This window comes from Phascolarctos cinereus, unplaced genomic scaffold (genome assembly GCF_003287225.1).
Source record: "Phascolarctos cinereus isolate Bilbo 61053 unplaced genomic scaffold, phaCin_HiC Scaffold_4;HRSCAF=312, whole genome shotgun sequence".
Lineage (NCBI taxonomy): Eukaryota > Metazoa > Chordata > Mammalia > Diprotodontia > Phascolarctidae > Phascolarctos > Phascolarctos cinereus.
This window is the reverse complement of record NW_027555847.1, coordinates 156,637,049-156,655,130: the sequence shown is the minus strand read 5'-3', so window position 1 is coordinate 156,655,130 and position 18,082 is coordinate 156,637,049. Positions and strand designations below refer to the sequence as shown.

At 36.8% G+C, this 18,082-nt stretch overlaps 1 protein-coding gene across 3 annotated transcripts in view; it reads left to right on the top strand.

Annotated features, from left to right (window-relative positions):
* KIF24 (kinesin family member 24) overlaps window positions 1-18,082 on the top strand; it is a 72,813-nt gene that overhangs the window by 12,819 nt on the left and 41,912 nt on the right. For all 3 annotated transcript variants that reach the window (XM_020966981.2, XM_020966989.2, XM_078152686.1), the window contains exons 2-4: window positions 9,958-10,098; window positions 10,389-11,037; window positions 14,256-14,445. In XM_020966981.2, the coding sequence (XP_020822640.1) occupies window positions 10,412-11,037; window positions 14,256-14,445 (816 nt within the window). In that variant the 5' untranslated portion in view covers window positions 9,958-10,098; window positions 10,389-10,411. The remainder of the gene's footprint in view (window positions 1-9,957; window positions 10,099-10,388; window positions 11,038-14,255; window positions 14,446-18,082) is intronic.

Here is an 18,082-nt window from a genome sequence, read left to right as displayed (position 1 = left end):
TTGTTTTCCCTCTTGAGTTTCATTAGGATTTCAGAGATCTTTGGATCATAAATTTAGAACTAGAAGGGCCCCCATGGTTATCAGGTTCAACACCTCATTTTACAAGTGAGGAAAGAGAGCCCTAGAAAGGTGTAATGACTTAGCCCAAGATTATTGTTGTTCATTCTCATTTCAGCCCTTTCTAACTCTTTGTGACCTCATTTGGGGTTTTCTGGGTAAAGATACTAGAGTAATTTGCCGTGTCCTTCTCAAGTTCCTTTTTCTGATGATGAAACTGAAGCAAACCTTAAGTGACTTGCCCAGGGTCACAAAGCTAGTAAGTGTTTGAAGCCAGATTTGAACTCAAGTCTTCCTGACTCCAGGCCTGGCACTCTATCCACTGGGCCACCTAGCTGCCCAACCCAATATTACCTAGGTACAAACAACATTCAAAAAGCCATTCCTCAATATGATAGGAAAAGTTTTCTTTTTTAAAATATTTTATTGATGCTTTTCATTTTTATGTCAAAGTCATTTCCTATCCCTATCTCCAGATTAAAGTTTTTGCTGTGATAAAGAAAAACAAGTAATCAGAAACATTTGATACAATGATCATATCTAAAAATATATACAACATTCTGTCCCAGTAGTTCTTTACCTCTCTGTCAGGAGAGGGGAGGTATGTTTCATTACCTAGGGAAAAATGTTTCTAATTACTATAGTTTTTAAGCTTTTCTTCTGCCTCTTCCTACCTTTCCCCAAATTACATAACTGTGAAAAACCTGAATAAAGGAACCATTTATAAAGTGAAAAAAACTTTCATGAATATGAATAATCACCTCTAATTCATATTTCAAAGTTCAATTTTTTTTTCAAATGGGGAAATCTGAGTTAAAATGGAGCTAAATTCATATATTATCAAAGACATAGTTTGACTTGTAGTCTCTCAATTGCTTTCTTATTTGATACCTTTGGTAGTTATCAATATAATAACTCAACTGTGTTACTGTTTCACTTAAACACGTTGTCAGTCAAATATATTCCTAACACCAACTTACCACATGCCTTGTTTGTACATAGTGATGCATCTTTCTCATTATGGAGAAAATAGAATGCCTGTAAACTAGACATATTCCTTGTTCTCTGACCTCAACAGTCTAATGAACTTTTACTGCACGGTGTTTCTCATTTATTCATTCACATACAGTACCACTATAATAGATACAATTGTCATTTTATGAGTGGAAAAATAAATATTATGACTGGTAAGAAGTCATACAAATTTAATAGCAATGAAACAGGAATAGTCTCTCTGATCATATTATTCCCTTGCTTAGAAACCTTCAATAGCTTTTTATTGCCTACTAAGTAAAGTTCAGACTCATTGGCTTGTGTTGGACCAAAATCTTGGTTTGCAGCAGGGCAGGGCACACCAGATTAGAATGGGTTGCAACTTGGAAACTAGAGTAGGGTCGAAGATCTGGAAGGGCTTCAGAGATAATCTAAACAAGTGAGTGGAATAGCAGGAAAGTCTGGCAGTAAGCAGTAGGAAGAGATCCAGGGAAGCACATAGTGCTAGCCAGTTAGCACAACATGTAATGTGGGCGTAAAGTTTGGGGTTCAAGGACAAGACTCCATTCCCCAGAGGGTAAGAGCAATGTAGGACCTTGGAACCTGGGGAACTAGCATATCAGTTAGGGGATTTTGACAGGGACTTATTTGATAGGATCATAGATTTAGAGAGAGGTGGAGGGGATTTTAGAGTTCGTGTAGTTCAGCCCACTCATTTTGTAGATGAGGAAAATGAGGTCCATAGAAGCTATTTCACTTGCTCATTGTTGCTTGAGATTCAGTCCTAATCCAGTGCTATTTTCACTAAATGATGCTGCCTTTTGGGATTAGGGCATATGAAAATAAAGGTTAAAATCCAAAGGAACAAAGATAGAACTCTGTTATTAGTAAAGGGTTAGACTCACTAATAGTCAATTTAAAAAAAAAGTATCGGGGACAGCTAGGTGGTGCAGTGGATAGAGCACCAGCCCTGGAGGACTTGAGTTCAAATCCAGCCTCGGACACATAACATTAGCTGTGTGACCCTGGGCAAGTCACTTAACCTCAATTGCCCTCCCCCCCCCAAAAAAAAAGTATCCTTTCCTTTAGGGAGTTTACAGTCTAACGGAGGAAGACAAAACATGAAAGGGAGTTGGGGAAGGTCAGTCAAAGAAGTTCCTAAGTAGTGTGAGAAATGAAGAGATGTCTCCTTAAATAGGAGTTTGAGGCCTTTCCCTCCAACCTTCTTCCAGTCTTCTTCTAGAGGCAGAGGGTAGTGATGAGGTGGATTACCAGGGCTGAGGAAATCTTACAGGATGAAGAGGTTATATCAACAATGAGTCAAAGTGGGACTAGCAGGGGACAGCTAGGTGGTGCAGTGGATACAGCACTGGCCCTGAAGTCAGAAGGACCTGAGTTCAAATCTGGCCTCAGACCAAACACCTAACACTAGCTGTGTGACCCTGGGCAAGTCACTTAACCCCAATTTTCTTAAAAAACAAACAAACAAACCAGAGTGGGACTACCAGTAAGAATGGCTTGATTCTGATCTGCCCAGTATAGATCCATATGTTCTTCTATTTTCTCTGCCCAGGGGCCAGAATGGTCCATAAGTCTGGAGAGGATTAAGCCTACAGGGATTCAAAGGGTACCAGCTCTGGCAACTTAAAGGGTACAGGAGAAGGGTGCCTCATTGGTCATTATAGTCAGGCAGATCAAGGGAATGCTATAGATATATTTTAACTAAATTTTAGTGAAGGATTTGACAGTCTATTGCTATTCTTTTTATGCTGTTCTGGATGAGATGGAGAAATGTGAATTAGATATGAATGCTGTTAGTGGATCTGGAACTGGTAGAATGATCAGAACCAAAGAATAGTTATTCATGGTTAGATGTTAGATAGGAAAACCAGTTCCTAGTGGAATTCTTTAGGAATCTTTGCTTAGCCATGTATTGGTTAACAATTGTATCAGCTGACTTTGATAGATAGCATGTTTGTCAAATTGCAGATGATATCATGGTAGGAGGAAAAGCAAACATGTTGACTGACAGAGAATCCCCCAAAATATTTTTGGCTAGAATGTTTGGCTGAAACTAGTAAAATGGAGTTTAACAAGGATATTTTAAATGCTTCCTTTTCAACAAGTATATTTCACAATTATAAGATGTGGGAAGATATGGTTAGACATCTATCCATCTGGACGGGATTTAAGATTTAATGGACCACAGGCTCAATATGTGTTGCTTGTGGGACATTGTAACCCAAAAAGCTAATGCCACATTAGCCTGCGTGCTAAGATTTTATGGTTTTTGATAAACTTTGAGGTTCCCTCCAGCTCTTTAGAGCTGTAACTTCTTTGAAAGTTACTTCAAGGGCTGGCTCTTAAGTGTTAAAGAATTCCTTCTTTTCACCAGCAGATGTCATTTAAGTCAGTGACAGAACTCTGGAAAACCTATTATAATAATGATTGTCAGATTTCTTTCTAAGACCTGAGAAAGAAAGTTACCCTCCAGAAATTACACAAAATAAACTTTTTTTTCTAAACTAAACTTGTGATCTCATTGATATGGGAAGCTCCTAATGAGAAAACTCCTTCCAAGGAGGCTAGTACTTTGTGTACAACTCATAATCTCAGAGAATTGCCCAGAGAACTGAGAAGTTAAGTGAGTTATCCAGGGTCACATAGCCAGCATTTGTCAAAGGCAGGATTTAAACCCAGGTCTTCCTGACTCAGAGGCCAGCCCTCTTTCTATTATATCACATAGCCTCTCAAAATCTTACTAGAAAATCATGGATTTGGGCCTTTGCTTAACTCTGATTTTGGCTTAATTCTGCTTTGTGATTGTATACTTGCATCTATGATCTCATCAATATGGATTGGTTCTGATCGTTATCCCTCCAAGTTTTCAAATCTTTCGTAATTCTTCCCATGTTTTTCTCTAAATCTTAGAGAATCCATCCAATGCACTACAGGTCTTTTAAAAAATTATTTATTTTTGCTGGAGGCCACCTGGTTCTTTTAATATCTCATGTATATCAATGCAAGTCTCAGGTAGTCATCTATTTTGCCTTAGTCTTGATATATGACTCCACCCCTCCTTTCTGGTCATACATGTCTTTGTTCTTTATAGATCTTTTCATAAACAAGTCATCGTCTGGTATACATATTTCATAAAATGTTTCCATGGTATGTGTTGCCATCTGTCATCTTCCCAGGGTCTCCATTGTCTATGTTCTCATCTATCTTCTAATATGTTTACATAGTATCTAATACCTACTAGCACTTATCAATTTACATTTGAGTTATTGAGAAAGAAAAATATTTCTTTACCATAAAATTATCCTTGATTTGGATCTTATGGTAAGCTTCAGTGGTATAAAAAATTAGGAAAGAGGCAGCCTGCCCTCAGTGGATGAAGAACTGGCCTCATTGTCAAGAAGAGCTGGGTTTGGGTCCCACTTCCAACGCATATTGGCTAGGTGACCTTGGTGGATCACAAAGTTCAATGAAAAATTTCAAGAGGGAAAACTCATCTTTAGCTGGTGGGGATTGGGATGAAAGAAAGGAGCCTGAGCTTCAGTTTCAGTTAGGGAGGAGAGAGCTGGGCCTTTAAGGGTGAATTTCAGTAGATAGGAGTCATGGGGATGGGCTCAGGAAGGAATATGCTAGCATACATGTACTTATGGACCTCTGATTCTTTTACTTCTGATCCTCAGTTTTCTATCCAACTATTTTTTGATCTAACAACAACTATTAGAACAGTAGTATAAAGCACTGGTCTGAGGACACATAACTTAGTTCTTACTAGCTTTACTAGAAGTGGAGGTTGTGAGATGCACAGTTGTAGAAAATGGTTTGCTGTATCTTCTCATAATTAAAAAATCTGAATAAATCCCTAGTTTTTAAAGTTCTATAACACTATATCCTTGAGTCCATTCTCCCTTTCAGGATTACCAAAGTTGAATTGTAGCCAGCTGGATTTCATTCAAGACCGTATTTCTAACTCATTCCAACAGCTGAGACCATGATGTTTCTGAATTTGTCACAAAGAACTCTCTGCATATTTGTGGCATTGAATATGAGTGAATTCTGCATGTGGAATTACTTTAGTTCAGGCCCTCACTTCTTGTCTCCTAGACTTAAAATAGTCTTCCAACTGGTCTTCCTGTCTCTATCATACGCCCCCTCCAATCTACCCTTCCCATTGCTGCCTGAAGTATCTAATATGCTGCTTTGATTATCATTCCATTAAAAATTATAGGTGACTCTTTATTGCTTATGAAATACAAAATATTTCAACATGAAATAAAGTATAAATTCCTCATATCAGTGACCAAAGCCTTCCATAATCTGTCTCCAATGGAATTACATTAACAATGTTAGCTCATACTAGTCTTTCGCATGCTTTACATTCTAGCCAAATGAAACCATTCTTCTTCCCTGGTCTTGTCCTGCCCTCCCTTACCTATAGGCCTTAGTTCATAAAATGCCCTGACCCTGGCCCCAGTCCCCACCATCTCTGCATGTTGAATGAAGTTCTCCCTTAAAGGCCCAGCTCTGATGCTGCCTCCTCCCTGAAGGAAGCCCATCTTTCTTTGTCTCCTCTGAACCCCCAACCAATTAAAGGTGATTTTTCCCCCTTGAAATTTTTATCACACTTTGCCCAGACTCTTCTTTTGCATGTATCAATTCTATTTTCCCTTGCTATTTTGTATTTGTTAATATGTATAGTTTGCTATTTGTATGTGTCTCTTTTCTTCCCTATTAGATTATAAGTAAATTTTTATGGCAATATATTTTTTAAAAAATAAATTGTTGAATTGAACTGGAAATCTGCTCATCAAAAACTTTCCTAGTATAATTAATCTACTAGATGTTTTCAAACTGAGTTTTTGCACTGATGGGCTGTAGAGGAGAAGATCTTTCCCAGGGCTGCTGATGCAGAGCTGGGCTCGGCAGCTCCTGGTCCCTGGTCTGAGCTGCCAACACTCCTGATTGCAGCCCAGCCAGTTGTGAATTTTCCACTGTTGCATGAAGTCAGTTTATAGCCAATGCAGATAGAATCTGTGCTGTTCACCAATCTCAGGGTGTGACTGAGAGTTTTAATAATTTTCTTTTCCTTAAAACTCTACTTAGCTGCTTTGGTCTTGTTTGTTTTTAATAAGTTAAATTGAAATGCATCTATATTTCATGAAATTAAAACTTTTGCATTGTGGCAGAACAGTCTTAGTTGAGTTCTCTGAATTGGAAATTATTCATCTCAGAACTTGTATATGTGTTAACTTTAAGTGCTTAAGTGTATAGATATTAGACATGGAGTAAAAATGACAGTGGTAGTTTTTTAATTCATCATAATGCACCTGGTAGCTCTGGCCTTTATAAGTACAAATGTGACTAAGCTGTACAAATTATTTTGGCCACACGTTATATTGTAGTGGAAAGCCAACTTCCTTTTGTTGAAAGTTCTGATGGCTTTTTTGCTCTGTGTGTGTGTGTGTGTTATTTGTAGTACAGAGATTGGGTGGCCTTGCTGCTGTTAGCACATGCCAGCATGTTCAGTCATCAACAGTTGTTTCCCAGTTGTCAGCATACCCTAAAAGTATGACTGACCCTTCTATGGCTGTCTGTTCTACTTTAGCTTTCTATTAAAAAAAATTCCATATTCAGCTGTCCCCTATTTTTCTTGGATGACCTGTCAACATGATGCCTACTCTTCCTTAATGTGGCTTTATTATTATAGAGTCACTGACTCACTCTTTGATTGGGCACAGGTGATATTAGTGAAATTTGTCCAGTAATTAAATAATAACTGGAAAATCCCAGTCTTTTGCCAGTAAAACAAATCATACACTTACTGGTGCTTTTAAATTTTGTTTTCTGTCTTGGCGTAACATCTTAAAGATTCCAAGAATTGGGCCAATATGGTAATACCTGTCTATAATCTTTGCTGCTGGAGAGGCTGAGCCTGATGGATCACCTGAGCTGGGGAGTACAGTAGGGCTAAAGCTGATAAGGTATCTACACTAAGTCTAAATACCAATATGGTGCTTCCTGGGAGCAGGGAGCCACCAAGTGGCATTGGAAGGGGCAAAATGACCCAGACTGGAAACAAGCAGATCAAGCCTTCTTTGCCAATCAAAATTAGGATTCTAGCCTGGGAAAGATAGAAAGATAGAAAGAAATTTGATACAGTGGTTTTTTTTTCCTCTCATTTGATCCTTTCTTATTCTAGATGCATTTATTTTGTCTGTGCTGAAGTTTTTCAGGTAATCAGTTCTCTCTCTTTCCCTCTCTCTCTCTCCCTCTCTCAGATACACACACACACACACACACACACACACACACACACAAATGCCTCAATCTCTTGTTTTCTTGTTTAGTTAAGACTGTATCTCTTACCCATGTATGATCTTTAATATTAAGTTAGCATGTCCATTTAAATGTATTATGAAATATGGCATAAGGTGTTGGTCTTAGTTTAATATCTGCCAGAACGCTTTCCAGTTTTCCTAGCAGTTTTTATTAAATAGTTCTTTCCTAAATAATTTGTGTTTTCTAATTTATGGATTATTGGGTTTCATGGTTTATGCTTCTTCTTTGTCTGGTCTCTGACATATCTTTAATCAATAATAAAGATATTTTTAGAAAGTTGGTATAAATGTAATTATTGATCATGATTCCAGAGGACCAATGGTGAAGAATGCTACCTGCTTCCTCACACACATTTTTAGAGATGGCTAGTATGGAAATTTGTTTTGCTTGACTGTGTACATTTGTTAAAAATAAATAAATACACAAATACATACATACATACATACATACATACATACATAAATGCTTGATACTTGAAAAAAAATTAATTGTAAAAAGAAAGCTGCTGTAATTCCCAAGTGAGCTTTGCCATTATTTTGGGAAGATTTATGTGAAAGAAGCAGAAAAAGAATTAGTTGTTAGCAATGATGACAGTTGTTTTTGTTTGATTATTGAATATATGTGGTAGCTGCATGACACTGAGAAAATATCTAGAAGCTTAAGTGTGTGATTAGAGGCATGATGACTCCCACACTACTTCTGGCTTTCAAGGATCATCCTTGCCCTACATAAGGAAGAATAAAGCCAGCCTATTTCTCATTACGTAAGCCCCACTTTAAATGACTTATGTGGATGACACCTAGACCTACCAAAATAGTGGTTAATTGATCAGTGAGTGGTTATTTTAGAAACAGAATTGTACGGTTGCTTTTTACTTTTCCTGGTACATTCAGCTTTACCATCTGCAGAATGAGGATATGTTTTAATTGGTGTTGTGATGTTTTTAATTTACTTTTTCTTTATTTATTACAAATTTAACAACCAACAACAACCACAAACTTCTATTGTTTGCTGGTTTTTTAAAATGCATATTAACTTTAACGAGGTTAAAGGACTAAGCAGATAACTGTCCTTTCCTCCTGGCCAAATATGTTTAGTTCTGGCTCTTGGCTGAACAGTAGTAGCTAGAGGAGGTTGAAGTATCCAAGATCATGAAAGGCCTTGAGGTCATAACCATATAGACCTGTTAGAGGAGCTGGTGATAGTATAGCAAGAAGAGAAGACTAAAGGCTGGGGAGAAGATGGGGTTGATTGATAGGTATGTTTAAGTATTCCCTTTCAAAGAGGAAATAATTTGTTCTCCTTGGCCCCTGAGGGCAGACCCATCAGCATTGGATAGAAGTGAGAAGCAGATGTAGTCTTGCTGTAAGGAAAAACTTCCTAATACTTGGGGTTATTCAAAAGTGGCATGAGTTGCCTTTGGAAGCAGTGTTCTCCCAGATTAAAATATTCAAGCAAAGTCTGGGTGACCACTTGCAGGGTACATTGTAGAGGATTTTCCTGTTCAGATGTGGTTGGACCAAGTGGCCTCTCAGATCCCTTCTAACACTGAGATTCTATGATTCCGTGAAAATAGCCAGTTGGTTTCTATGTCCTCTTTGGAATGTCGTTTTATTTTATGTTTATTTGTCTAGATTTGGTTGCTGTTGTTAATCTTATTATTTACATAGTTATATGTAACAAGTGTTGTCTTTTGGTTCCTTATTTACTCTGCATTATTTCATATAACTCATCCCACATTTATTTCTAGTTTTCATATTTATCTTTTCTTACAGGGTAGTAATATTTCCATACCATGCCTCACTTAAGCCACTCCCCATTTGTTAGACACGTGAGCTGTTTATAGCTTTTTGCTATTAGTGCAGTGCTTTTGTTCAAAATCATCAAATGATTATTGAGTGCCTGTCATTGTGTTCTTCCATTAAAGTCTTTCTCTAATACCTCATCCAGCTGCAAAGGCAAGCCTGGGTTCTTGAAGGTCACATCAGTGGAGCATAAATTCTGGCCTGCCCCACCAGAATGAAAAGGCTTTGAGCATATGAGTCTGGACCTGGACTTCGCAGTGGATTCTGTATCTCTTTGAGAATCAGCCTTGGTGGGTTGAAAGAGGTCTGTCACCAGATAGTTGGCCACCAGGTAATGGTGGGAGGTGGTGGGTTACACAGTAACACATTTAGAAGTTCTACTAAAGTACGGAAGGATTATGATCTGCATGGTTATAGGGAGTATGCGCGGTGACTGATGAAATCACATATTCTTTGACACATTAAAGAAGTGCTCGGCACTGATGCTTAGCTAGTTAGTGTTCATTAAGAGAGTCTAGCTCCGTGGATGAGAGATATGGTGGCTAATAGAATTATAGATATTTTTATAGTGGAAGTTAACTTAGAGGTTATCTACTTCGGTGCTTTCTTGGCCCCCTCCACATATATAGAATCCCCTCAACATCATCCATAAAAGTATTTAAGTGAGTTAAAAAAATTCGCTTGTTTTCTACTATTTAATTCTGTTCTCTGTTTTAAAAGGGTTCTTATCCCTTTGTTCATTAATCAGGGGAAACAGTTGGACCACATGCCTTGACATTCAGTTGAACATCTAAAATTAGGCATGTTACATTCAGTTGCTGAGGGGACAGTTTCAGTACTTCATGGCATTCATTGGATAGAACTTGCAAGTGCAAGTATTCAGAAACAAGTAAGTGACTTCTGGCTATGTACGTGTCTCTGTGTGTATGTATCCACATGCCTGTCTAACTGAAGGTTGAAAAATAGAAAATTGTATCTTTTTCACAAATTCTGTTTGCTATACAAATCATCTCTCTGCAGTGTGCAAATTAACAGGTCATTTCACAAAAGACTCATAGCTATTGAAATCTTGGGAGTGTATAATATACTTTTTCTAAGTATGTGTGGCTTTTGTTGTTGTTAAACAGTATGTACTATGCTGTGTTTAATGAGAATGCTTTACTTTTTCTCTCTCCACAGTTAAAATCTATCAACCTACAGTAATGGCATCATGCTTGTATGAATGTCTTTGTGAGGCAGAACTTGGAAAATATTACCCTCATTTTTCTGCCTTTGGCCTTCAGAAAATAGATGAATTAGCTAAAGTCACAATGAAAGACTACTCCAAATTGGGAGTCCACAATATGAATGACCGTAAGCGACTCTTCCAGCTCATTAAAATCATTCAGATCATGCAGGAAGAAGATAAAACCACTAACAACACCCAGCAAGATCTTCCAACAAGTAACCTCCATGTCCACCCTCAAAGAGCCAGATCAGGACCTCGAAGGCAACTGTGCTTTGATGCTCTTGTTGACAAACAAGAACAAACACCTGAGGATTTTGCATTTGACACATGTAGTCTGTCAGACTTCTGTTCAGCTGAACACAAACCCAATTTAGTAGATATGCTGGAGCATATTCTGCCAGGTGATACCCAGTACAATAAAAAGCCAAGAACTCCTAATGCTTCAGTTGCTGATACAAGTGTGCAAACAGAAACAAACAGTACAGCATTGTTTTCATCAAATAACCTTTCTCCACTTTTGGGGGATATTGAGGTCCCTACCATACAAAGAGTCCCTCACATTTCTGGATATAATTATGGAGTCCCTCATTCTTGTGTCAGGTAATCATTCATTTTGATTTATTTTTCTTTGGGCTAGCTGATGACAAGCACAGTATTTCCCTTTAGGAGTTTAAGAAAGATACCATTCTCTAAGCAAAGTCCAGTATTTTGCAAATTATAAAATGCTATGGAAATGTAAAGGGTTGTTTTTTATTATTAATTTTCTGTTAATGATGTAATATGGAAATGAAGCAACAAATACGTGTGTTGATAAAATAAAAATCCCTATGAGAAGAAAGCATTCATAAAATATTGGGATTTTCCAGATCAGTGAAATTATATTGGGTAGCTGCTAGCTAGAATCTACAAAGTATAGGCTGTGTTCAGTGGTGTGCTGGCAAATGTTTAAAAAGTGACTCTCCAAATACAGAGGACATAACATTTTTTAGTTCAATTCTGCGTTGTTAACATTTTTTCCATTGCTTTCTAAAGTCTAAACAGTCCACAAAAGCAGTAAATCAAACCCTGATTGTAGTGTTTGCTGATTTCCGAGGTGTAAATATCTGCACTGAAAATTTAACAATTGACTCTGAAGCCTGCACAACTGGCAATAGCACACTCTTGGCTGTATTTCTGTAAAGCTTCTCTCATTCTTGACCTGGGGCTCCTTCTCCTGTTCAGTGAAATACAACCCAGGTATGATTTTACACAAAGGGCAAAACTGTGAGATGAACATAAAGAATTAACTGGTGGCCTTCTGCAGTGGAAGAGCCAAGCCACTCACAGAACAGTTTTTCTTAGGATATCAATTTATCACTTTTTAAAGTGCCATATAGGATTTAGCACTTATAAAAGTAAATAACTAATAGCACTAAATTAAAATAGTCCTTTGTAGAGCTTGCCTGTAGCATAATCCTGATTGAAAGCACCCAATGCTTTTCTAGTCCTGGATGAACAGCCATTGTTAATGAAAGCAAAGATTGGAGTCATTTTTATCAAATGTATGGTTTGAATGTATCCTTTTCACATTTGCTTGAAGTTAGAACTTAAAAATAAGGTCCCTCGAGGTGTAACACGAAGCAATAACAACCATTTTTCTCTCCTCAACAGTGTCATAGAAAATAAATTCTAAAAATTGCTTTTTTCTTTAAATAGTATTTTATTTTTTCCCTAGTTACATGTAAAGACAAATTTTAACATTTATTTTTTAAAATTTTGAGTTCCAAATTTTCTCTCTCCCTTCTTCACCTCCCCCATCCCTGAGACAGTAAGCAATTTGATATAGGTTATACATGTTCATGTAAAACATATTGCCATATTAGTCACGTTGTAAAAGAAGACCCAAACCTAAAGGAAAAAAAAGACATGAAAAAAATACAGAAAGTGAAAAATAGTATGCTTCAATCTGCATTCACATTCCATCAGTTCTTTCTCTGGAGGCAGATAGCATTTTTCATCATGAGTCCTTTGGAATTATCTTGAATCATTGTATTGCTGAGAATAGCTAAGTCATTCATAGTTGGTCATTGTACAGTTTGCTGCATCTGTGTACAATGCTCTCCTGGTTCTGCTCACTTCATTCTGCATCAGTTCATTCCAGGTTTTTCTGAAATCATCCTGCTCGTAATTTCTTTTAGCACAATAATATTCCATTACAATCATATGACACAACTTGTTAAGCCATTCCCCAATTGATGGGCAGTCCCTCAGTGTCCAGTTCTTTGCTACTACAACAAATGAGCTGCTATAAATATTTTTGTAAAAATAGGTCCTTTCCCCTTTTTTTGATCCCTTTAGGATGCAGACCAAGTAGTGGTATTGCCAGCTCAAAGGGTATGCATCATTTTAGAGTCCTTTGAGCACAGTTCCAAATGGCTCTCCAGGATGATTGGATCAGTTCACAACTCCAGTAGTGCATTAGTGTCCCAATTTTCCCACGTCTCATCCAACGTTTATTATTTTCCTTCTCTGTTATATTATCCAATCTGATAAGTGTGAGGTGTGGTACCACAAGTTGTTTCAATTTGTATAAAAATCTCTTTTAAAATAAACTTCTGTGCAAAAGTAAATTGGTCCATAGTTTCAAACAGTATTTCATATCCACTCCCCTTGTTTTGTTTTATGTTTGTTATTTGTTTTATGCATATTGCTAAGGTTAAGGTTATTAAATTGGTAGATCAAACCAAACCTCTGGTAGATAGAACCAGAAAGATGTGTTTGATTATAATGTAGAACCAAGCAGTGGAAGAAGATGGAACCAATTACAAAATCTCCTTAGAAACCTAATGTTGGTTTAGCAAATAAGTATGACAAATACTGTGTAATAGAAAAAGAAAGAGAGAAGGATGGAAGAAACAGGATATAGTGAAGGACAGAATGTATCAAAAAAGAACATTTAAGGTGACACAAAGAGGAACAGAAAATTGATATTCAGTACTGTTCTACCTAAATTCAACAAGTTTGGTTACTTTATATGGAAAAGAATTAGAAAAATGGTCAGGAAAAGAGTAATTCATGGGAATAATTGGATAGTGAGGGAGATAAAATATGAATTGGGAGTTTTAAAAGTTGGGGATGCGGACAGACTTTTCACCATATTCAAAAGATTAGTCAGAATGAATTGTATTAAACCTAGAGAAAGAATATCCACAATCAAAAGCTTTTCAGAAAGAACTCTACATCTAATTCCCTAAATTCAAAGTCTTTTATCTTAAGAAGATCTTAATTGCCTAGAGACTTAGGAACTAAATAGTAAAATTTTTATTCAGTACTTTGTCAGGAATTACACCAAAATCAGCAATTAACACTAAATTAAGAATGGGTGATGGATGGCATTTAAACACATTTACAGACAAACTTAGTTGTTAAAGTATTTGAAACAGAAACAAAAGCAGTTTTCACTTTTACGATAATTTTTCAATTTTTGCGCTTCTACAAAGTAACAAATACAGAGTAGTCCAGAAGTCTTAGTGCAGTTTTACGCTTTAATAAGTATTAAAGCTTATTAATTATTGGTTAATAACCTTTTAAAACATAAAAACTAGTTATTATTTAATAAGGTTAAAGCTTAAAAAGGCACTAAGACCTGTGCTTAGAGATAGCATTCATCATCTTCATCAGAACTACCAATCAATCATTCTTAAACATGTGCAAGGTGATAAAAACCTAATGAGACCATTTAATAATAGGAATACCAAAATTTACAATTAAACATACTTTTGTGTTAACTTCAACATTTTCTTTTCTTTTAATGAAAATCATTTTAAAACTTGTTTCAGAGAGAATATCTCAGAGAAGGATAATGTTTGGACTGAAACTGAGAAAATCAGAGTATGTGTAAGGAAACGCCCTCTGGGCTTAAGGGAAGAAAGACGTGGAGAAATTAACATTATTACAGTAGAAGATAAAGAAACTTTACTTGTGTATGAAAAGAAAGAGGCGGTTGACCTTACCCAGTATATTTTGCAGGTATGATGCTACCTTTAAATTTTGAACTAATTTATATTTGTGTTGTAAAGAATGTTAACTTTGATCTTTTTATTAGAATATCTTAGAATCTTATTGAGAGAGACTTGAGAGATGGAACATCCTACCCAGTGAACATCCTCCACACCCTCCTTGAAATACAGTTCTCCTTAAATATGTCCCTTAATGATTATCACAGTATCACAAAATAGCAGGTTCCATTTTTAGACTTTAGTTGTTAGAAAGTTCTCTCTGGCTACTCAGAAAGTACTCTCTTGCTACTTTCACATATTTGAAAGTCCCTCTTGCGGGGCAACTAGGTGGCACAGTAGATAGAGCTCTGACCTTGGAGTCAGGAGGACCTGAGTTCAAATCCAACCTCAGACACATGACACTTACTAGCTATGTGACCCTGGGCAAGTAACTTAACCCCGACTGCCTCACCAAAAAGCAAAAAAAAAAAAAAAGTCTCCCTTGTTTCCCACCCCCTACCCCATGAGACTTCCCTTTTTTTCCAGACTAAAAGTAGCAGCCTGTGAGTTCTATTGCAGGTTCAGTATTTGTCTGACCTTGGGCAAGTCAGTCTCTCTGTGCCTCAATTCTTTTTTACAAGCAAAATTAAGATATTAATACAACAAATCACAGGGATTTGGGTCAAGTCAACAAGCATTTATTAAACACCGTTTCAGGCATTGTGCTCAGCTCTAGGGATACAAAGGAAGGCAAGAAACAGTCCTTGCTCTCAGGAACTTCACAGTCTAATGGGGGAGGTGACACGAAAACAACGCTGAACAAATGAGATCTATACAGGATAAATTGGGGATAATCAACAGAGGAAAGGCGCTAGCATTAAGGGGGATTGGGCAAGGCTTCCTGTAGAAGATAGGATTTTAACTGGTACTTGAAACCAGGAATCCAGGAGGAGGAAATGAGAAGGGAGAGAATGCCAAGTATGGCAGACAGTAAGAATGTAAAGTTGCAGATGGAGTGTCTTTTGCAAGGAACAGCAAGGAGGCCAGTGTCACTGTATTGCAGAGTATGTTGGGGTGAGTAAGCTAAAAGAAGACTGGAAACCTAGGAGAAGGCCCAGCTATGAAAGGTTTTGAATGCCAAATGGGATTTTCAAATTTGTTCCTGGAGGATATGGAGCCAGTGGAGTTGATTGATGGGGGATTGATTGATGGGGGACAACATGATCAGTAATATGCTTTAGGGAGATCAGTTTGACAGCTTAGTGGAGATAGAATGGGGAGACTTGAGGCAGGGAGATCAACCAGCAGGCCATTGCAATAGTCCAGCCTTGAGGTGATGAGGACCTACCCCAGGATGGTGGCAGTGTCATAGGAGAGAAGGGGAGTATTGTGAGAGATGTTATGAAGGTAAAATTGACAGGCCTTCACAACAGATTGGATATAAGGAATGGGAGACAGTTGAAAGTGAGGAGTTAATGACACCTAAGTTGGGAGCCTGGGTGATTGGGGAAAATGGTAGTGTCCTCCACAGTAATGGGAAAGATGGAAAATGGGGGGGGCACTTAGGGAGGAAAGATTATAAGTTTGGTTTTGGACACGTTGAGTTTAAAATGCCTATGAAATAACCACTTTGAGATGGCCAATGGAGATATGTAGTTAGAGACTAGAGGTCAGGAGAAAGGTTAGAGCTAGATACATAGATCTGAGAATCATAGGCAGAGAGATAATAATTAAATCCATGGTCACTGATGAGATCACATGAAGGATTTTATGTCCAACCCAGAAGACTTTAAATAAATAACTTGAGTTATGGGGTGGGGAAGTTCCCATTCCTTGTCAAAATGATGTTAAGAACTCAAAGCTAATCGAAAGGTAAAATCTTCACAGTTTATTGGCACTTGCTTCAGATTAGCTGGAACCCTCTTTGATAACTATTTTGGGCATAGAAGTACTTTTACATTATTGAACAATACATAACAAAGATGTAGGATGTTAATATAATCATTTCACAGTTTGCCTTTTTCCCTCCCCACTCCTTATACCTTTACATACTCAACCCCCAGTATTTATTCCAACCTCCCCCTTATTGACCTAAAAATCAGGTGAATGGTAGATGAGAAAAATCTATAAATAATCTATTCTTTATTATGTAAAAATTGACCACATTTTATTTACATAGCTTCCTTCACACTTGAGCCAAATTTTTTGTAATCATAGTTTTTCTCTCCCCGCTTTGAACTCAGATTTCTATTCATTTTTCCCTCATCTTAGTTACAAAAATTGGACATTTCTCTTTTGCTCAAAGAAGTTGGCTGGTTCTATGTACACAAAATTATTAGCTGATCTCTGTATGCCCAATTATACTTCTGCAATCAGTACTTATTTTGAAGATGGCTGAAATGATTAAACAAATTTTTCCACTTTGTATAACCAAAGATATAAATACTGTGTGACCATCATCTACAGAAGACTTCTGTAGTGCTGAGTAACTTCAGATGATGTCATTCTTTATTTGCAATAATTCTCTCAATAAAGCAACACTTTTCTTTTGTATTTTTCTGTCATTCTCCCAAGCTCAATAGTGTTATTTCTTCATGTTCACTATCATCAGTCAGTATTTATTGAGTACCTGCAGTTGTCGCAGTTCGGTGTTATTATACTTTTTACCACCATAGTTTAGAATTCTCAGCTGTCAAGAAATACTAAGTGAGTTTTCTTTGCTTTTTTTGGGGGGGGGCAATTGGGGTTAAATGACTTGTCCAGGGTCACACAGCTAGTAAGTGTTATGTGTCTGAGGCCAGATTTGAACTCAGGTCCTTCTGACTTCAGGGCCGGTGCTCTATCCATTGCGTCATCTAGCTGCCCCTTTCTTTGCTTTTTGTTTCTTATAAAAGAAGGCTAAAAAAGGTGAGGGACTAGAAGAATTTTAATTCTGAACAGGTGTTTGTTGAATGAATGAAGTATTTAAAATCCATCTTTTTTCATGTTTTACTTGCATTCTTGCTTAGTTAAAGAGATAAATGCAACTGTTTAGAGTGAATTAATTTCATTTGCTTAACAATTGCAAATACTATTTATTTGAGTCTACATTAGATTGTATACATGTACTATTTTGCTTATTCCTAAATTTTTCTGCACTCTGACATCATTATCAGCTATCAGAGGCTAAAGTACAGTTAAAAATTTGTCTTAACCTGATTTCTGAATCTTTACATTTCAGCAAAGAAAATAATTATGAAAATTTTGTTAATATTTAAGATATTTATTCTTTTAATTAATGGTTCCTTTCCTAATATGTTAGCTTCATAACTCCTAAGTAATTCATATATAATGGTAGAAGGAGGGAGGAAAAATTGCCACACACTCAGAAAAAGTAGAGAGCAGAAGTTATTTTTAAGTTTCTATACCTGTTATTGTTAAATTTTTTTCCTTTGATTTTCCTGAGTTTTCAAATTGTACTTTTGTTTTTGATCTCATGAATAATTTACTGATATTTTATTATATAGTGTTATTTAATTTTATTAAATAAGTTTACATAAAACAGGTTCCATAAATAATTAATCAGATATCCTTGCTTAGATATCAGGTACATTAAAAACAATATTTTTAAAACAATGAAAAATTCACAGCTTTCTTTGTCATTCTATCTTAGAGTTCTCATCTTCTAG